At 40.7% G+C, this 22,500-nt stretch overlaps 2 protein-coding genes across 14 annotated transcripts in view; both read right to left on the bottom strand.

Moving 5' to 3' along the window:
• The window catches only part of LOC113080504 (calmodulin-regulated spectrin-associated protein 3), a 15,598-nt gene extending 14,214 nt beyond the window's left edge, over positions 1-1,384 (bottom strand). The window contains exons 1-2 of the mRNA XM_026252659.1: positions 1,179-1,384; positions 309-600 (exon numbers count right to left, since the gene is read on the bottom strand). Coding sequence (XP_026108444.1) covers positions 309-438 — 130 coding nt within the window. The 5' untranslated portion in view covers positions 439-600; positions 1,179-1,384. The remainder of the gene's footprint in view (positions 1-308; positions 601-1,178) is intronic.
• A 1,566-nt stretch (positions 1,385-2,950) lies between these two features.
• Positions 2,951-19,085, bottom strand: LOC113080502 (lysophosphatidic acid receptor 1-A-like). Of its 13 annotated transcripts, XM_026252657.1 has the most exons (6): positions 18,878-19,071; positions 15,097-15,349; positions 14,058-14,472; positions 12,793-13,207; positions 5,252-5,508; positions 2,951-3,102 (listed from the first exon to the last, which is right to left on the bottom strand). In XM_026252657.1, exons 3-6 carry the CDS (start codon positions 14,367-14,369, stop codon positions 3,061-3,063), a joined length of 1,026 nt encoding a protein of 341 aa, XP_026108442.1. In that variant the 5' UTR covers positions 14,370-14,472; positions 15,097-15,349; positions 18,878-19,071; the 3' UTR covers positions 2,951-3,060. The 13 variants fall into 13 exon arrangements, with proteins under 13 accessions (XP_026108442.1, XP_026108433.1, XP_026108432.1 ...); XM_026252648.1 differs by lacking the exon at positions 2,951-3,102 and having other exon boundaries at positions 4,595-5,508; positions 15,097-15,352; positions 18,962-19,079; XM_026252647.1 differs by lacking the exon at positions 2,951-3,102 and having other exon boundaries at positions 4,595-5,508; positions 18,962-19,079.
• Positions 19,086-22,500: the final 3,415 nt, after the last annotated feature.

The following is a 22,500-nucleotide window of genomic DNA, read 5'->3' as shown; positions in this document are numbered from 1 at the left end:
GTGTGTGTGTGTGTGTTAGTATTTTGGGGGTTCGTGGTGACTGTGTGCTGTTGTAATGTGCTCGAACTGCTGCTTCAGCGCCGTTACATGATCAGCTCCCGAATCACGCGTTACAGCCGCGGTGACGCCCTGCGCTCCGGTACACGCGCCCATCTCGAGCACTAACGGAATAAACCTCCCAAACACACACACACACACACACACACCCGCGTCTCTGTCTCTGTTGAAGCCGCTGCGTCAGCGGGCGTGCGCGGATGCTGGATGGCGGTGCTGATGCTGCGGACAGTCACACGCACGCGCAGGGTTACCTTCAGGTCCGCGGCTCCGGCTCAGCAGCCAGCTCACACTGGCGCGGGTCTTAGCTCGGGTGGGGTCGAACCGGTCCAGCGGGCAGATGTCCGGCACCGGCGCGCTTCCCTTCGCCGCAGACGCGTCCATCTCCAGCGCGCGAGGAGGAAGAATGAGGAGGCGAGCGAAGAGATGCTTCCTACAGAGTCATTCTGCGGTGTGCAGACACACCGGAGAGCGCGAGGATCCGTCACCGAACGCGCCGCGTCCCCGCGTCCCCCTCGCGCATGGGCCGCAGGTGTCCTGCTCGAGCTGTCAATCACACCGCGGGCGTCCAATCACGTGTCAGGGTGGGCGGATCAAAGGAAGAAAGAAAGAAAGAAAGAAAGAAAGAAAGAAAGAAAGAAAGAAAGAAAGAAAGAAAGAAAGAAAGAAATGTAGTTTAACACACTCGAGCTGAGTCTGGACACTCTTCCGTCCAGCAGAGGGAGCTGCTCATCCTGCTTTTACACTTTTAACTGGTCATAAGTACATTATTTGATTTGATTATATGATTTTATTCACAGTCATTTTTAACAATACGAAATAGGAAAATATTACTATTATTTTATCACTCGCGTGTTTATGTGTTGGGTTTATGATCTGTAAAGTGGCTAGTAGTTAGTATGGACTTTATTATTTAAACATTATGCAAATTGATTTTGAATGAAACATTTCAAGTTCATACATCGAACATTTATAGTATGTAGATAAAAATATATGATGTCAACTTTATATTTTCCACACATTATTTATAATATCCTTTGGATGTCGTAAACCATACATAAGAGCCAGTTAATGTATCAAACATCCGTTCTTAATAAAGACACACTTTGAGCAGCAGCACTCACTAGAGCTGCTCGTCACTTCCTCTGGGACTCGGGAGGAGGTCCATGATGACGCTGTTGCTCGGCGACAGCAGAAGAGCATCCCTGTCTGTCTCCCAGGAGACTGTTGCCTGGCAACGGGATGAGACGGTCAGCGCCGCTCAGAGATGAGTGTTTGAGTATGGACCAATGGCTGCAGGAACAGAAACCAACCAATCAAAGCTCCTGCTGCGGGATCACATGTCGTGTACTCCTCATCATGGCTGAACTCGGATCTGAAATATGAAAGCGTGCAAACTACTCGATTAGAGAATCTAGATTAATAACGGAGCATGGAAACACTGAAGCTGACCCTGTGATAGTGAATGTGTGTCCGCTGTATTACTAACACACACCGGAGGGGTTTTATATTATATATGAACACTATTTCCAAACAAACTTAAAACAGACCAAATAGAAAGAACACGATGCTCTGAAGTTCATTTACACTGCATAAGAAAACAAATACAACATGTTAGGGTAAATTATAACTTTACCATAAAAACTCAAAGTTATGAGATACTGAGTTATAATTATTCTTTAAAAGAATATTTTTAAATGATTCATATTTATTGTAGGTATTTAGAGTTATGTAAATTCTAAATCACAATTGACAAATCATATTTCTATAATTTTAATTGTCATTAATTATAATTGTGATAATTATGACAATTAATCTGATTTCAGATGATTGACACATTAACGGCTCTCGAGTCTCTGACTGATGAACATCTCCCTCGAGCTCCTCCGAGCTGCGCGAGGACCGCCGGGCGAGGTGACGTCACATCCGCCTGGGGAACTCATTCGTGTCTCCGCCCGGATCCAGGGGAGCGGAACCTGCCCGACGCCGATAATGAGGGACTTGATGCATCATAGTAACTGTTCAGAGGTGTAGAGTTTGACTCATCTTATGATACACCTGTATTAACACTGACACATTCCTCCTCCCTCAGATCACCTGAAACTCTGCAGTATCTGAAACAGTTCACTCCTACACTGAACACATGGACAACTAGACCACTCCGAAGGGGTTAAACACGCTTCGTGAGGACGACAGTATCTGTCTGAGATACAACTATTTGAAAATCTGGAATCTGAGAGTGTAAAAAAAAAAAAAAGTTCTAAATACCATCTTTAAAGCTGTTCAAATGAAGTTCTTAGCAATGCATCTTACTAATCAAAATGAAGCTGTGATGTATTTACTGTAGAAAATGTGCCAAATATTTTCACTGAACATGATCTTTACTTAATATCCTAATGATTTTTGGTATAAGAGAGAAATGTATAATCTTATTTTTGATTTCTACGAATACTCCTGTGCAACCACCCACCAATGAAGCGAAGCACAGATGCTCCAGGGACACGCAATCTTAATAAACAGAGTTACGCCAGACGTCTACATTTCATAACCAGACATTTTAGAGAAATGAAATTTAAAGATGAATATGTTTCGTGGATTGCACAGTTGTGATTTCTTCACGTCCGGTGGAGCGGTGACATGACCTAGCCACAGAACTTCAACTAATCCGACCAGATCAGCACTATTACACACAGGAAGAGATGGAGATGTGGTTCAGCGTGGCCTCGATCAGAAACACAACCACTGACACCTTTAACCTGAACACACAAACCTGAAGCAAGAGCAATACCTACACACAGATTTCATCAGTCATGAGTTATCAAGTAAAACACACAGAAACACGCACGAGCTCCACCAGGAAGACTTTAATTAAATAAAATGCTATTTACAACGAACTCATTCACATCTGATGCTCATACACACACTCAGAGTGAGTGACAGCTCCTTCAGCCAATCAGCACGCAGCCTGTGGTCAGCAGGCGGAGTCCAGCATGTCCTCGGTGTCCCTCAGCTCGACCCGTCCTCCTGCACACCGTCCCCATCACGAGCCTGAGACACACACACAGCTGAGAAACACTTCCCCGTCCTCTACACACACAGCAGACACACAGAAGCAGCTTCATCAAGCACCTTTATTCATCAGCAGTAGAAGCGTGGTCAAATCATGTACAACAGACGGACACTTGAGCACCTGTTTGATTAAAACCAGCACATCCATAAACCAATCACAATCATGGACCACCAATCAGAATAAAAGATCTGTGTGTGCATCTCCAACCACAGAATCATCATCATCATCATCATCATCTGAAACTCACCAGCATCCAGCTCACATTACACACAGCGGAGATCTTAAATATGACACTGAAATCATGAGAGATCTCGGAGACTTGAGCACAAATCACAGGAATAAACTCTTACAATACAAAAGATAAAAGCTTTAAAAAAGACCCTTTATAAAAACCAGGGATCATTGTTAATGCAGGAACCAGGTGAAGAGAGCAGCGTGCATGAACGAGCGCCGCAGGTACACGAGAGCACCACCAGAGGACCTCGATCAAGACCACCTGCGTGTGTGTGTGTGTGTGTGTGTGTGTGAGGGAGAGAGAGAGAGAGAGAGGATGCTCGCGTGCAAGGCTTTATGCCTTCACCACAGTGACCTGTAAATACTGACATGATTAGATTACAAACATCTGTCGGCCAGAAACATGACCGCAGCATTACAGAGAAGTTAGATGAACAATCACAAGCATGCACGTCACGCTCTCTCACACACACACACACACACGTTTGTTTCTGTGTAAAGTGTGTTCATCCCATAGGTGTAATGGTTTTTATTCTGTAGAAACTGTATATTCTATCGCCCTACACCAACCCTACACCTAACCCTAACCCTCACAGGAAACTTTGTGCATTTTTACTTTCTCAAAAAAACTCATTCTGTATGATTTATAAGTGTTTTGAAAAATGTGGACATGGGTTATGTCCTCATAAGTCACCCTACACACACACACACACACACACACACACACACACACACACACAGGAACTGGTAATGTAAAGAGAACATCATCATCATCAGCCGTGCAGGATTTGTGAGGTGTGTGAATCCTCAGCATCACTGCGTGGAGTGTGTGTGTGTGTGTGTGTGTTAGCGACGGATGGAGGACCTCCGAGAGAATCAGGCTGAAATGTTCCAGACACAGTGGTTATGAGACTGATTGAGGATTTAAATACAAGTGAATCTACACACAACCCACGAGTCCTGCAGCACACGCCTTCTCTGCTGCGCAACACACAAGAGAGCAGCTATTACACACACACACACACACACAATACATGCTGAAACAGGTCACGAAGCAGCTGGGACGGACACACAATGTGCTGCAGCACGGTTTATACCTCTGCAGACATGACCGCTTCAGTTAGTTAGACACTACATCTACAGAGCCAGGCCACGCCAGAGAATGAGAGGACTTTCATCCAGACAACTAGCTCATCTCAGTTAGCTTCAGTTTGTGTTAGGTTATGGAAGCTTCTTTATATATATATATATATGTGTGTGTGTGTGTGTGTGTGTGTGTGTGATTTTATCTTTTTTTAGTTTACATCTCAATATTTTTACTCCTCAGAATTCATCACTCAAATTCCTTGGAATTCTTTTTTCCATGGAATTCTGAGTTTACATCTCACAATTTTTTTTCTCACAATTTTTTTTTCATTTACATATTGGATTCCTGGCATTTGTCCTCAGAATTCTGGGCTCATATTTCACGATCCTGTTAAAGATATTTGTTCCTATCCAGCCACTGCAAGTTTACATGTCAGAATTGCAAGGAAAGAGAGTCAGAATGGTAAGATAAAGAGTTGTCTTTACATTTTCTGGCAAGGCACAAGCTTCTGTAAATGCTAGTGTTAGTGATTGAGTTTGTACAAATGTAAAAGTATATACATACATACATACACTATATATATATATATATGCGTGTGTGTGTGGGGGGGGTTGAGTTTGTGCAAATGGAGAAGCAATGCTAAAATGCCACTTTGCTATAAAACTGCACAGACAGACAAACACTGCGGCTCATGTTTGACGGCTAGACTATGATAAGTGATGGCAGGAGCACAGAGTTCAGCTTTAGCGTGTGCTCGAGCGATGGTTTGCTGCAGGCGCGCTGGTCCCGTCGCTCTCTGAGAGTACCTCTTGCTCCAGGGTGTTGAAGCGGACACCCGACTGCCCGTCCTTCTGCTGCCACCCCACACACGGGAAGCACAGGAGCCGTTTGAAGGTGTCCCGCATGTCGTTGTCCCGGTAGGAGTAGATGATGGGGTTCATGAAGGAGTTGCACTCGGCCAGCACCAGGAAGAACTTCTCGTAGGTCAGGACTTTGCAGGATTTACACAAACCGTCCAGGAGCAGCAGCACCAGCCCCGGCGTCCAGCACACCACGAAACATCCTGCAGGACACAAGACCAGCACACCCTCACAAACACACAACTGACAACAGCTGAAACAACTACGACTGCACCGATCTGACACTTCAGTGTTCTGAATTATGACTTGATGAGTTGCTTCTGTTCCTCCAAAATGATAACACTATTACAATTATAATCAATGACAATAACTGACAATAACTATAGCAATAACTATAATAAATGTAGTGGCAACTGAAAAAATGACCAATAATTACAACAAGACAAGTCTAGAGCAATAACTATAATGTGAATTATCATGACTAACTATGAGTAGTAACTATATCTATAATAATTATAAAAATAACTAACTACAACTATAACAATAACTGTAACGCTAACTATAATGTACCTAACTATAATAATAACTAATAACTACAGTGATAACTGTACTGATAGCCTCAGTGATAACTGTACCGATTGCTTTATGTATGGAATGTCAGTTGCAAAGAAAATGATTTTAAAACTTTGGAAGTCAGATACTGTAGCTCAGTTTAGGATCTGGTTAAGTGAGCTCATTGGTATATTGCATATGGAGGAGGTCCGCTATGGCATGATGGACAATCTTAATACATTTTCAAATAATTGGGAGCCATTTTTGGCTCACCTTGACAAATATAACACCGAGTTGGACCAGCAAGGCAGTTCATAGAGTGCTAACCACCTTTACCATCTCTGTTTAGTACTTGTGTTGAAATTCTAGTGTCAGTGGTGCAGCAGTGTACTTAATTATTGTGGTTTTTTAATATGCCCTGTTTTTTTTTTTTTTTGGTGTCTGTGTTCTGTTTTGCTTGTGGTTTCTATTCTGTATATTTTTCCTGTTTGTTTTTTCTTTTGTTACTTGTATACAAAATTCTAATAAAAAAAAAAAAAAAAAAAAAACCTGTACCGATTGCCTTAGCCATAACTGTACCGATAGCTATAGCGATAACTGTACCGATAGCCATAGCGATAACTGTACCGATAGCTATAGCGATAACTGTACCGATAGCCATAGCGATAACTGTACCGATAGCTATAGCGATAACTGTACCGATAGCTATAGCGATAACTGTACCGATAGCCATAGCGATAACTGTACCGATAGCCATAGCGATAACTGTACCGATAGCCATAGTGATAACTGTACCGATAGCTATAGTGATAACTGTACCGATAGCCATAGTGATAACTGTACCGATATCTATAGTGATAACTGTACCGATAGCTATAGCGATAACTGTGCCGATAGCCACAGCGATAACTGTACCGATAGCCACAGCGATAACTGTACCGATAGCCATAGCGATAACTGTACCGATAGCCATAGCGATAACTGTACCGATAGCCATAGCGATAACTGTACCGATAGCTATAGCGATAACTGTGCCGATAGCCACAGCGATAACTGTACCGATAGCTATAGCGATAACTGTACCGATAGCTATAGCGATAACTGTACCGATAGCCGAAAACCGAAAAAGAAAAAACCAAGGCCGAAAACCGAAACACAGAAAGAAATTATGCCAATTATTAGTACCATTGCATTTATTGCTATGACCGTGTACTAAGTTTACTAAAATTAAGACATTGCAATTGCATAAATTAATATTAAAGTTTCAATTACATAACTTATTTAAAAAAAACATAAGAATACATAATTATAAATGATGCAAATATTTATTAAGCACATTGCAACAATGCACAGTATAAAATAAAATTCAAACTAAAAATTTATCCCACTCATGTGTATATTTAATAATAATGTACAGGCCTACTGGCCTGCAGAAAGGTTTTAAAATGAACAGTTCTCTCATAAAAACAAAGTGCATTTAGGTGAAGTGCATTTGAAAATTTTCTCTGTAGGACTAGAAAGTGCATTACTTCTCCAGTAGGCAAGACTGTTATCACTTCTGGGGATGGGGACTTCAGACAGATAACCATCTAGCTGTTGAGCAGTTGAGCTTGTCATCTGCCTGACATTTGAGAAATATTTGAGAGAGTGTATTTAAATAGGGCCAGGGCATAAATAAACATTTTTATCAAATTAAAGCAGAAATCTAGCAGAAAATCTAGCATAAATATGGCTACAATCTGATATTATGTATGTATATATGTTTGTGTGTGTGTTTGTGTATATTATATATAGTAGCCTAAGAACAAAATAGCCAACGTATTATTATTATTTGAGGCACTTTCTTGCAGAATTCCACTGAACATATCAGACAACGATGGTGCATGCCCCTCATCTGGTGCAGAGACCAGTCTTTTTTTCTGCGCTCTGATCTGTCTCCTGCGCTTGGCGCTTCTCCGTCTCCACGCGGGTTCTCCGAATACAGCGCGGCCTGGATCATTTCTCGTGCGCGCTGCCTTATTTCCGCATCCAAGTAATGGTCTTTATAACGCGGATCAAGCACATTCGCGATGAAGTGCAGAGGATCCGAAAAGATCTCAGTGAGACGTGTGCTAACAGACTCTATAAGACTGTACTTTTCTTTGATTTTACTTCGTGGTCCGTCTTAATCTCTTTGTTAGGAGACGTTTTAGTGCTGCGAATAAAGGAATACGAAGAGAGAGAATGTTCTCACCGCATCGTTTCTCTGTCCACTATAAATCAATTACTTTTCAACACATTCAGGGATCACCCGGTAACCAAATATCAATGCTTAATCAATCATAAAGATAACTATGGATCAATGTTGTTCCAATATTGTTGCCATCAACATTAATAACATCAGGTTTTCATCGATATGATAATGGTGATTCAACATTTATTTTGCATTGAAATTTCAATATCAACCATAATGATGATTCAGATGGAAAAACAATGTTTATTCAATGTTGGCTTGCTGTCTGGGAAGTGAATGTCGCGTGGAGCTCGTGGTCTGGGCTATGCAGGTGCACGTGCAGGTCGCGGTTTCTGTTTGCGTCATCACAACATTTCGGCCGTGTTGTTTCGGTGATAAAAGTCTATCGGCCGAAAACCGAAAAGGCCATTTTCGGCCAAAAATTTTCGGTGGCTGAAATTTCGGTGCATCCCTAATCGATAGCCATAGCGATAACTGTACCGATAGCCATAGCGATAACTGTATCGATAGCCATAGCGATAACTGTACCGATATCTATAGTGATAACTGTACCGATAGCTATAGCGATAACTGTACCGATAGCCATAGCGATAACTGTACCGATAGCCATAGCGATAACTGTACCGATAGCCATAGCGATAACTGTACCGATAGTTATAGCGATAACTGTACCGATAGCCATAGCGATAACTGTACCGATAGCTATAGTGATAACTGTACCGATAGCCATAGCGATAACTGTACCGATAGCCATAGCGATAACTGTACCGATAGCCATAGTGATAACTGTACCGATAGCCATAGCGATAACTGTACCGATAGCCATAGCGATAACTGTACCGATAGCTATAGCGATAACTGTACCGATAGCCATTGCGATAACTGTACCGATAGCCATAGCGATAGCCATAGCGATAACTGTACCAATAGCCATATCGTTAACTGTACCGATATCTATAGTGATAACTGTACCGATAGCTATAGCGATAACTGTACCGATAGCCATAGCGATAACTGTACCGATAGCCATAGCGATAACTGTACCGATAGCCATAGCGATAACTGTACCGATAGCCATAGCGATAACTGTACCAATAACTACAGTGATAACTGTACCGATAGCTATAGTGATAACTGTAACGCTAACTATAATGTAACTAACTCTAATAATAACTGTAATAACTATAGTTGTAATGAGAGGCATAACAGCAAAAACTATAAAAATAACAACTTTTACAAAAAACTATAACAAGAACAATAATTGTAACTACAATGATAACTATAACCTCTTTATTGCTTTGAACAAGTCTTTGAGCAGGTTTTAATTACCAAGTCAAGAATTGTAATGACGGTCATTAATTACTACATGACAGGAAGTTAGAATAAAAATCAAGAGCTCTGATTGGCTGATTTGGCTGTGACTATCCACATGACAAATGGCTTTTGTTCATGTTTTGCATCTGCCAAATGCAGAAATATAAACTAATGTTTTTATGAAGTTCGTTTTATTAAATAATGTGAATGAGACGCAGTATTTCTGCAGTTCAGTTTGGTGCTGCTCCCTTTTCATTTGTAGGAGTGACACTGATTATCTGACTCTGAAAAAGGGTGTGCGATTAAACTGAAGGACAAACCTTACTTCTGTGAGATTCACGTTATTGCAAGACATCTTAGTGTTATCAGGCCGTTCTATAGCCATAGCGATAACTGTACCGATAGCCATAGCGATAACTGTACCGATAGTTATAGCGATAACTGTACCGATAGCCATAGCGATAACTGTACCGATAGCTATAGTGATAACTGTACCGATAGCCATAGCGATAACTGTACCGATAGCCATAGCGATAACTGTACCGATAGCTATAGTGATAACTGTACCGATAGCCATAGCGATAACTGTACCGATAGCCATAGCGATAACTGTACCGATAGCTATAGCGATAACTGTACCGATAGCCATTGCGATAACTGTACCGATAGCCATAGCGATAGCCATAGCGATAACTGTACCAATAGCCATATCGTTAACTGTACCGATATCTATAGTGATAACTGTACCGATAGCTATAGCGATAACTGTACCGATAGCCATAGCGATAACTGTACCGATAGCCATAGCGATAACTGTACCGATAGCCATAGCGATAACTGTACCAATAACTACAGTGATAACTGTACCGATAGCCATAGCGATAACTGTACCGATAGCCATAGCGATAACTGTACCAATAGCCATATCGTTAACTGTACCGATATCTATAGTGATAACTGTACCGATAGCTATAGCGATAACTGTACCGATAGCCATAGCGATAACTGTACCGATAGCCATAGCGATAACTGTACCGATAGCCATAGCGATAACTGTACCAATAACTACAGTGATAACTGTACCGATAGCTATAGCGATAACTGTACCGATAGCCATAGCGATAACTGTACCGATAGCCATAGCGATAACTGTACCGATAGCCATAGCGATAACTGTACCAATAACTACAGTGATAACTGTACCGATAGCTATAGTGATAACTGTAACGCTAACTATAATGTAACTAACTCTAATAATAACTGTAATAACTATAGTTGTAATGAGAGGCATAACAGCAAAAACTATAAAAATAACAACTTTTACAAAAAACTATAACAAGAACAATAATTGTAACTACAATGATAACTATAACCTCTTTATTGCTTTGAACAAGTCTTTGAGCAGGTTTTAATTACCAAGTCAAGAATTGTAATGACGGTCATTAATTACTACATGACAGGAAGTTAGAATAAAAATCAAGAGCTCTGATTGGCTGATTTGGCTGTGACTATCCACATGACAAATGGCTTTTGTTCATGTTTTGCATCTGCCAAATGCAGAAATATAAACTAATGTTTTATGAAGTTCGTTTTATTAAATAATGTGAATGAGACGCAGTATTTCTGCAGTTCAGTTTGGTGCTGCTCCCTTTTCATTTGTAGGAGTGACACTGATTATCTGACTCTGAAAAAGGGTGTGCGATTAAACTGAAGGACAAACCTTACTTCTGTGAGATTCACGTTATTGCAAGACATCTTAGTGTTATCAGGCCGTTCTACTCGAAGTGAAATTTGTTGGCGATTTAAGTCAGTAATGCTCTGCTGATAGTTAGTGGTAAAAACCAGCTGGCGGTTTCAGATGCATGTTCAGGAAGTGTTTTAAGCACATGTGTGTTTATGGGTTATTTCCAAGACTTCAGATAGCACAAGCTTCCAGGAATGTTGTCAGATTGTGTGGAGATTCCTGTGTGTGAGGGCGAGCAGGCGTGATGTGCGTGGCTCTGTCAGAACATGCACTCGCCTCTCTGTCTCTACAGAAAGAAAAGCGAAGCGGAGATAGCGAAAACATGCAGGACCGGTCAGACGAGTCCAGACAGGCCTTCCTCCTACGCCTGTTTGTGTTTCAACGCTCAGCTGCTGCGTGCTATTCTGCAAACGCACGACGGGAGTTTACTCCACACATTCAGCCTTTCTGAACACATTCACATTCAGATCACCACTGTTCCTACATTTATAACATCAAGTCCTGAGACACAATGACACGACACAACTCGCAAAAGACTAACTATATCATCAGAGCTGTGATGTAGACGTCTGAATTAAAAGTGACGACACAAAATGGACAAGACAGATAGCGGTGAATATAATAACTCCAGCATAACTGTAATAATAACTAATAGGGCTGTGTGATATTGAAGAAAAAAAAAAAAAAACAAGATATGCAATATCTTGTTAAATATGATATTCAATATTGCTTAAAGAGTGAAAAGTGTATTTATTTTACAATATTTCACAAATTGGAATGTGTTTCTTTCTTAGAAAGCGACCAGCAGTGTTTTAGCAGAACATAAAGAGTAATGTCACAAATGCGATGTGTATGTTCCTGTGGCTCTGCGGTAGACCACGGTGTTAGCAGCGCAAAAGGTTGTGGGTTCAATTCCCAGAGAACACACATACTGGTATAAAAATAAATAATAATAGCCCTAATAACTAGTCATATCTAAAACAATATCTATAGCGATGACTGTAACGATAACTATAGCATAACTGCGATGATAACTATAGCCAACAACAGAAACAATGATAACAACAGCTATAACACTAACTGTAACAAGAATCACAACTAATAATAACTATAACAATGACTAAAAACAGCAATAACTAAAAACAGTAACTATAACATCATCTATGATGATATCTATAACGATAACTATAACAATATTAGTAATAACTGTAATGAAAATTACAACTAATGTTAAATAACTACAAAGATGACCCTGACTATAACATTTGCAACTAAACATGATTATATCTATAAAGAGAATTACAATAACTACAACTATAACAGTAGCTATAATTACACCTACTATGACGATAACTACAAAGTAACTATGATAACTATAACTGTAACGAGAACCATAACTATAGCAATGACTTTTACTAGAACTATAAAGTCAGTAACGGTAAATATAATGAATACAGTAACAATCGTGATAAAAATAAAAATAACTGAAATACGGTAATTATTATGATAACTATATGAGCATTCACACTAGCTGCGCTGTTGACTCTTTGAGCAGTTTAAACCACTGAATCATTAACTCCTAATGATGGTCATTATTAATGCGTGATAGGAAAACAGTTCTGATGGAGTCATAATGAGTCCTACCCAGGATCATGACGACGGTCTTCATCAGGTTGACCACCGTCTCCTTGTGCTTGACCTGCGAGGTGTGCTGGCTCATGCGGCGGCTCTTGTGGCGCACGTAGACGAAGATGCGCGTGTAGACGGCCACCATGACGGTGAAGGTCAGCAGGTTGAGCACGGCCCAGAACACCAGGTAGCTGCGGCTGTAGAGCGGAGCCATGTTGGAGCACAGCTGGACGTCACAGAGGCAGTTCCAGCCCATGGAGGGCACCAGACCCAGCACGATGGCGATGAGCCAGATGCCCACGATCAGCAGCACCACCCGGTGGTTGGTCATCTTACTGTGCAGCTGCATGGTGAAGATGGTCTGGTGGCGCTCCAGCGCGATGGCCATCAGATTAATGACCGACGCCGTCAGACTGGTGTCCACCAAGCCCTGAGACACAAGAGCAGTGTTCACACCAGCACCGGTGCTTCAGACACTACTCGCCCAACACCACTCTCTAAGCCCCGCCCCCTCGACACACTAGGAAGTCTGGGAATATTCACTGTAAACTATAAGATGATGTTCTATTTCACTTCCAAACAAAATGTACATTTAATAGTATTTTAGTGTAAAATTAAATGTAAGGTTAGATTGATTAGACATGATTATGAAGCAAGACTGCAGGTCTTCTCTCAGAATTCCTTACAGGAAACAGGAAGTGCATCACATCCTGTTGATCAACCAGCTCTCTGGTTTCATGCAGACTTAAAACGCATTCAACCAAGAAATATCATAAGAATCCCTTAACAATTGCATTTTTATGTCCTTGTTTTTGTCAAATAAAACACTGAATGATAAATCTAAATAGCAGTTCTTCAAGGTATTAGACAAAACTTTTATTTTGGTGTTGTAGTGTCCTGATTCATATGAACTTAAAATGCATTCAACCCATGAATACTCGAATAAATAAGCACACTTCCTCTCATAATGTGTATAAATGAATTCTTTTTTTTTTTTTTACAATTTTATCAATCTTTTTAATTGTACTACAATCAAATACAAGAATTCCTTTTTTATTTTACCTCAATTTAAACAAACCTTTATTTCGGCATGTCTTGCTTTATACTGACTTTATGCAGTTAAACTTGGGAATATTTCTAAATAATTTCATCAGTGCATTTTTAACAATAAAAAATAATAATAATAAAGCACAAGGCTTCCTTTAAAACAAACACAGCATTTTGATTTCCTTGGTCAATCCCAGTTTCCACTGCAGCCCCAGACTCAGCGGAGCGCTCACCTGCCGCACGAACCACTGCTGCACGGACAGCTTGATGGTCCAGGGGCCCGTGTGGAACATCAGGTACATGTAGGAGATGCCTGCGAACAGGTCGGCCGCCGCCAGGTTCCCCAGCAGGTAGTAGATGGGGTAGTGGAACCTGCGGTTCATGAAGATGGCCAGCATGACCAGGATGTTGGTGAAGATGACGAAGGCGGAGACTAGCAGTCCCAGAGACACCACCACCACGTCTTTGGTGTGCCACTGTTCGCTGATGTTCTTCTTGCTGTGGTTGTAGAAGAAGCTCACGTTCTCGTGATCGTAGCAGAGCATCGTGACGAACACAGGAAGCGCGCGATTGGACGGGACTGGAGGGGAGGGGCTTCACGGGTCAGAGGTCACTCATGAAGCCGGTCTGTCTGAAGAACCAGATCTACTGAGAACAGAGGGAACACGAGGAGAACATTAGAGACACCACACACACACAAAACCACCAGGAAACACATCAAACTCAACAGTGTTTCATGAGCGCTTGGATCTGTGATGGATTTACTGCTGGGTCAGCGTCACGCATGATTACATCACTCTAATACAGTTATCATTATTATTTAAATCAGTGCAATTAATGCTCAAATGGGCCTCAATCTCTGCCTTCATTATTGAGAATTGGGTTTTAATCGCAGTTTATTAAAGTGTACATTATTCTTTCTTTAAATAAATAAATAAACACCTAAACCATGTGTTATTAGCAAATATATGTGTTATTATTATTATTATTTTGTAGTGACTTCTTATCATCTGCATGAAGACCAGGAACATGTTTTATGAACATTAGGATTTTCTACATTATTTTAATGACAAATAAGCAATTTTTCTATTTAAATAATAGGTACTGATGTTTCCCTTACATTAATGAAAAAGAGATGGTCTTTATTACAGTAAAATGAGAACGAGGCAAAAAATGAAACAAAACGAAAAGTATGTTGTTCACGAAAATGTGAATAAAGAAAATAAAGAAAATGGTGTTTTCTGAAGCAAAAATCTTGAAGTTATAACCTACTTTATTTTCTGACTGCCAGTTTGTTGAGATTGGGCTGAGAGCTGGTTAAACTGCACACAAGTGTCTCGTCAGAACGAAGAGATCACACACTGACCAGAGAAACCTGACCTCCACACCTCCCACTGAGAGGAGCTCCACCAATCACAGCGCACCTCTGGCCTCAGCCGCCTGGTGATTGGACGCCGCAGCTGGAGGATTCCAGTAACTCTGTTATCACCTCAAAAACCTCAGAGTCAACCCCCACAAGGACAAACTGCTGAAGAGAGACGCGATCTGTCACCACACGCTCAGAAACTACCCCGCTCCCATCACACACCACCACTGCACTCATGAACACACTCCGATACAGCTCAGCCTGGCCTTCATGAGAACACACACACACACACACACACATCTGCAGAGAGTTTAGAGGATGCTTCATTACCATAAAACCAAGAGAAAGATTACATTACATAGAGCAGATACAGAAATGAGAATAAGATTTGCTCTAAGAGCATCTTAAAACAGCTCTGTGTGTGTGTGTGTGTGTGTGTGTGTCAGAGATGCTCACAAGTCTCTGAGCTAGAGTCCAAGTCAAGTCTCAAGTCTCTGAGCTAGAGTCCAAGTCAAGTCTCAAGTCTCTGAGCTAGAGTCCAAGTCAAGTCTCAAGTCTCTGAGCTAGAGTCCAAGTCAAGTCTCAAGTCTCTTTATTATATTAAGTCTCTGGTTATAATAAATGTTGCATCACGTACAGCGACCCATCCAAGCTGCTTAGAACACTGCATAGCTATATATAAGGAATTCAAAGCATGTAATATGTTATTATGACAACTCTATCTATTAGCATACAATATCAACTTTGATTTTGGTATATAATCAGTGTAAACAGGCTATTGCAACATGACAAAAACACCAAGAATGCTTTACTTTTAAGTTAATATCTGTATTTTGCATTTATGGATTCAGTAATGGCCTTCTGTCTGTCCTGGCTGTATAGCTGCACACCTCTTGTCTGGCTTAAGAATGAACAAAGCTACGCTGACTTATGTTATTCATACAATACCTATTCACAAATAAATATCAAAAACAAAGCCGGCTGCAATGAATTTCTGTGCAAAACAGCTTTTACTACAAACACTTCCACACAAGAACATTGTTATCACACAAGAACATTTTGATAGAGAACCAAAAATATTTAAAGTAGATAAAATTCGAATAAATCAAATGGAAATGTCTACATACTATTACTACTGTAAACTTTGCAAATAGGACATCAGCCCCTTCAAGTCAATGAACAATAACAAAGTGGGCTGCAATGAATATCTGTGCAAAACGTCATGGCTCCGCTCCTACCCAATGACAGAGGCACGCAGGTTTTTTTCCACTGGAGTACTCACGTGAAGGATGCGTGCACAACTAATAACTAATATCATCACGCTATAAAGGGTTGGCCTGCGCTGGGTGCGCCCCTCCCCCTATAACTGTTCTGTCTCGCGGAGGAGCTCATTTGTGTGCATCTGTGTGAAACACGCGCTCTGAAACACGCATAGGAAAAAAGAGCGACAGAAAGAAGGGCTCCCCTCCAGCCGTGACTCGGCTCCCATCGTTCATGTTTATGAGCCGTTCAAAAGAATCGGTTCGTTCGCGAACGTCACAACTCTAACAGCGAGCTCATCTGACGTTTACTAAAAATTAACATTGTTCACGAGTCCCGGAGCTCGAGTCCGAGTCGAGTCTGAAGTCTTTCGAGGACGAGTCTCAAGTCGAGTCTGAAGTCACTGTTTGTGCGACTTAAGTCGCACTCGAGTCCGAGTCTCAAACTCGAGTCCCCATCTCTGGTGTGTGTGTGTGTGTGTGTGTGTGTGTGTGTGTGTGTGTGTGTATACAGTCAACTGACCGTCACAACCCTCTTATGAACTTAAACCTGTTATTACAGAATCAGACACACCCTCGCTCTCACTGTCTGTGAACACACACACACACTCTTTCTCACACACACACACACACAGGAACTGGAGTGTGAGGTCAAACCCACAAGCACTTCATACATGAGACACAGCAGAAAACTGAGTCTGTGATTCCAGCAGTAACAGAGAGATGAAGAAACACACACACACACTCTCTCTCTCACACACACACACACACACACAGAGAGAGAGAGACACACACACTCTCACACACACACACACACACAGGAACTGGAGTGTGAGGTCAAACCCACAAGCACTTCATACATGAGACACAGCAGAAAAAAACCGAGTCTGTGATTCCAGCAGTGACAGAGAGATGAAGAAACACACACACACACACACTCTCTCTCTCTCTCTCTCTCGCTCTCTCACACACACACACACACAGAGAGGGACACACACACTCTCACACACACACACTCTCTCTCTCTCTCTCTCTCTCTCTCTCTCTCTCTCTCTCTCTCACACACACACACACAGAGAGGGACACACACACTCTCACACACACACTCTCTCTCTCTCTCTCTCTCTCTCTCTCTCTCTCTCTCTCTCTCACACACACACACACAGAGAGGGACACACACACTCTCACACACACACTTTCTCTCTCTCTCTCTCTCTTCCTCTCTCACACACACACTCTCACACATCATCTGCTTCCGTCTCAGTCTTTCACTTCCTCTTCAGGAATCTCTTGACTGTAGTATTCTCAGACTGGTTTGGGAAATGTGATGACTCTTCAAGTTTCTCACAGATTTAAAGGAATCTGTCAGGACTTCATGTTCAGATTTATGCTGAATTTATTATAATACTAACATGTGAAAAACATTAAATCAAAGATTAATGTTGTTTGTCTGATCACTTTTGCAGTGTCTATTATTAAATATCTATCCAGGCATGTTATTATTTATGAGCATATTATAATTAATACTGCAGCATTCCATGAAAAATAATATTGATTTCATAACGACTTTAAGACAAGACAGTACAGTGAAATATAGTAAACACTGATCTAGACCTCACTATACAGACATGATTTTTTAAACATATTTTTAGGAGTTGAATGTTGAAGGAATCAGTGTGAATAATATTTCCATTTTTCAATATAGAGAATATGGCAGTGATATTAAAGCAGCAGTAGCAGAGCTGTATAGAATGTAGATATGAAAAAAATATATAGAAAAAATAATACCTAGAAACTGATTTCTGAGCGCGATGCTAACGGTCTAATCAGATTCAATGATTTGTGCTATGCTAAGCTAAAGCATTCCAGTCAGACCTGAGATCAGCTGAATGTGTTCAGTAACGGTAACTCAAGAGTTAAACTCCAGGGAGCTGAAGACGAGCCTAATATCACCAAACAAGTGGAGTGTTTCTTTATAATGTGTATGTTGAATGTTTTCTCTCTTCTAGTCTGACAGAAAACATGTTATGGAAGAACAATAGATCAAACTCTCCAAACGAAAACACACGGGTTTAGTCTCTCCGCGGAGATTTTGGGGTTAATTTAATCGATAAAATAAAAACAGCTCCGAAAAACAATAACAATATGTCTATGATTTTAAATATTAATGTGGTGGTGAAATAGCAAACAAACACTCGCCATTCATATATTCACACATTTCACCTATGTAACACACACATATACACACACAGCGCTTTCTCTCTCTCTCACACACACTCTCTCACACACTCTCTCTCTCTCTCTCTCTCTCTCTCTCTCTCTCTCTCTCTCTCACACACACACACACACACACACACACACACACACACACACACACACACACTTACTCTAGTTAATACTTAAATTAAATTTTCTGATTTGAGCTCACAGTCATAGATGCGCTGCTGAAACTCTCTGAGCCGCACAAAGCTGCTGAAAGTGCGGGAAAAGTTCGGAGCTCCACGGTACTCACGGTGTCCTCGCGCCGCTCCGCCGCTCGTGATCAGTTCAGTCCGGTCGATTCGGACCGAGGCTCATGTCTCTGCTCGGCTCGTGCTCTCCTCGGGCGCGCGCACTCACTCACTCACCTGTATGCGGATGCTGGGGGAGGGGGCGGGGTCTATGGGGACGCGGCTGATTGGTTTGCAGGTGACGTGATTGACCAATGAGAAGCGCCGAATATTTTGAACTTTGGCTTCTGCTAAAAAATTGTGCTAAAAAACCTTTAAAACGTGAAGATTCATCGTTATTGTGTTTTGCAGTCATTTTGGTTTGACATTTGTTTAAAATACCCCAAAACTGCAGCACAACACATGTGGAAGTTTTACTATTTTCTATTCTGTTAGAAGTCATAGATTAAAATCATACCTAATCTTATAAATCATATGCACAAATTTAAATGTTGATCATTTACAACATCTTAAATATTAAAATACCATGTCACATATGCCCGAGGTTCTGTGTGTGTGTGTGTGTGCGTGTGTGTGTATGTGTGTGTGTGTGTGTGTATAAGTGTGTCATATGGAGCTGTTTACTATCATCTTGTACAGATTTGAGGAGGAGGCTGCTGAAATATCACTCTGCCAACACACACACACACACACACACACGCACGCACACACACAGAGCCTTAAGTTGTTCTTGGATCTTTAAGCATTTCTGCCCATGAGAAATGATGTCATTCACTCCGAATGTCAGGCACGGAAACACATGCACACACACACACACACACATACACACACACATAAAAGAATATAACATAACAGAGTAACACTGATACTCACACACACTTTCGAAACATCCTGCCTGAAATCAAGAATCACGCACACACACACACACACACACACCAAGATCTTTATCAGTGTAAATCAGACACACACACTCACAAACATTTTTATCAGTGTAAATCACACACACACTAAGATCTTTATCAGTTTAAATCACACACACGCTCACAAATATCTTTATCAGTGTAAATCACACACATTCACACCTCATCCTTCTTCACGTGTGTGTGTGTGTGTGTGTGTGTGTGTTGCTCCCTCTGCTGGTGGAGATGTTCATTTACACTTGTACTAAGACTCTCATTAAAGCCACAGACTCTTTATTATTGTTAGAGGTGGCAAATTTCATCAGGAATCAGTCCAGGGGTGTATTCCAGAAAGTGTTTTTGATGGAAAAGGGAAACTCAGGGTGTTCGGTTCCAGTAAAAGACCACACTAAACCTCTGACCCTCACCTGGTCAGGAGCTGGTTTTCTTCAGTAAACCCAGAGTTTATTACAGACTCCTCTCCCTTTGTAAAGCGTAAGCGATGTTTAAATACCTCTGATATTTAAATACTTCCTTCTTCCTTCTCTTAATGTTCTTTCTCCCCCGTATTATGAAACACATTTCTGAATCAGTTGGAACATGTTTTTTCTGAATAAAAGCTTGAGCACAGGGACTATCCCCGACATACTAAAACAAGCCACTGTTACACCTCTCCTTAAGATCCTTCACTTGATTATAGAGATTTTAATAATTTTCGACCTCTCCCGACACTTCCTTTTATTACAAAAATATTGGAGAAAACGGTTCTCTATCAACTCTGTCAAACTTGGTAATTCTTTTTTCCTTGCCAGCCCAACTCTGTTGTGGAGTGCCACAGGGGTCTATTCTCACACCGTTTCTTTTGTCTCTGTATCTGATTCCTCTCGGCTCCATTTTCAGAAAGCATGGTGTATAATTTCATTGCTATACAGATGATACACAAATTTATTTGCCTCTTATACGCAACAAAGATTCTGCTCTGAGATCTCTTCTCAAAACTTTTTATTTCTGAATAAATCCAAAACCGAGGTTATAGTCTTTGGCCCCCATGACAGCTTTAATTGCAGTAACATTGATCTGGATTACCTTTCTCCAAGTTCATCTTGCACTAACAACTTGTTTTCTCTGGCACCACAACCTCAAATTTGAAAAACTAATAAATGCGGTGATTAGTTCTTGTTTCTTCCAGCTACGTCTTCTCTCTAATGTCAAATCCTCTCTTTCTGAGAAAACCTTGGAGATTGCTGTCCATGCTCTCATTACATCACAGTTGGATTATTGCGACTCTCTGCTGCTGCAAAGTTCCTCAAAAGAAAACGTGAATTCGATCATGTGTCTCTTATCTTAATATCACTGCATTGGCTACCTGTGCTTTCTGAGTTTAAAATTCTTCTCTTTGTTGTTAAATCCGTAAGCAATCTGGCACCGAGCTATTTGTCCGAGCTTCTCTGTCCTCACAATCGAAACCTGAGGTCTGGTGATCAGAGACGTTTGGCTGTCCCCAGATCAGATCACGGCTAAAGAAAAGAGGAGACAGAGCCTTTGTGATTCCCGGCCTAGACTGTGGAACGGCTCAATCTCTTACTGTTTTTAAATCTTCTCTTAAAACCTTTCTTTTTTTCTTCAGCTTTTAATTCATTGTGATATCATGCCATGAAAGTGTTTTTATTCTTTTTATTTTATCTTGTGTATTGTTCAGCCCTTTATTCAGCCCTGCTTGCTGTTTTTAAATGTACTATATAAATAAATACAAACTTGAAACTTGAAACACCTCACTCATTCAATCCATGCTACAAAGGCTGCTTTAATTGCTGAGGTTTTAACCTTATTTCAAATAAAAATATATAGATTCTTAAATCAAATATATATATAATATTAGTCTTGTTTGCAGAGTTAACAAGTAAAATGATCTGCCAGTGGGTAAGAAAAACTAATCTTAATGCAAATGGAAACAAGATTTTTCTCATGGCACCACTTTTATTTTCATCATGCAGACACTGTAAATGTGACAACAATGGCATGCTTCTTTACACTGGATCCTGCATTAATTCACAGAGTTACATTTACATCAGGAGAGGAACTTATTTTACTTTATTTTATTTAGCCATATCCACATGCATATTTATTTGAGTGAAACCTCTTTTAATTGGTGTTAACTTGATAACATCTTGTGTTCTGTGACCTCTGGAGTTAAACTAATTGTAATTTCCTTCAGGGTTTCCAGTGTGGCTGGATGCATTGATTACACCATCACACTTCTGAAGATGAAGCTTGATGACTGTATGGAAAAGGAAGGAAAATGCATTCACAGTTTATTTGGTCATCTTTATTCCCTACAAATACAAAAGCAACCTGACCTTCAGTCAATGATGAGCCACAAACACTGATGTTCTGCTGCTTTATATAAGACATGCTGATACAGTGGTGATCTCTGTGTTAAGTGCTTCAGCACATACATGTGTGTTACAGCTGACAATGAACTGCAGTGATTTGAGTTAAAGTCATGCTTTTAGTTACTTTACTACTACACATTAAGTGTTTGCAGTTTTATATTAAGAAATATTCCTTCTCAGTGAAATCAAATGAAATAAGTTCATAGTACTAACATCGAATGAATGCTAGTTTATAAACTCGAACTGTTTGAAGCAGTGGGGGTGGAGTTAATTTACATGGAATGCGAATTACAGTAAAACACTGTACAA

The sequence above is a fragment of the Carassius auratus genome, unplaced genomic scaffold (genome assembly GCF_003368295.1).
Source record: "Carassius auratus strain Wakin unplaced genomic scaffold, ASM336829v1 scaf_tig00031451, whole genome shotgun sequence".
Classification (NCBI taxonomy): Eukaryota; Metazoa; Chordata; class Actinopteri; order Cypriniformes; family Cyprinidae; genus Carassius; species Carassius auratus.
This window is presented reverse-complemented; position numbering and strand designations above follow the sequence as displayed.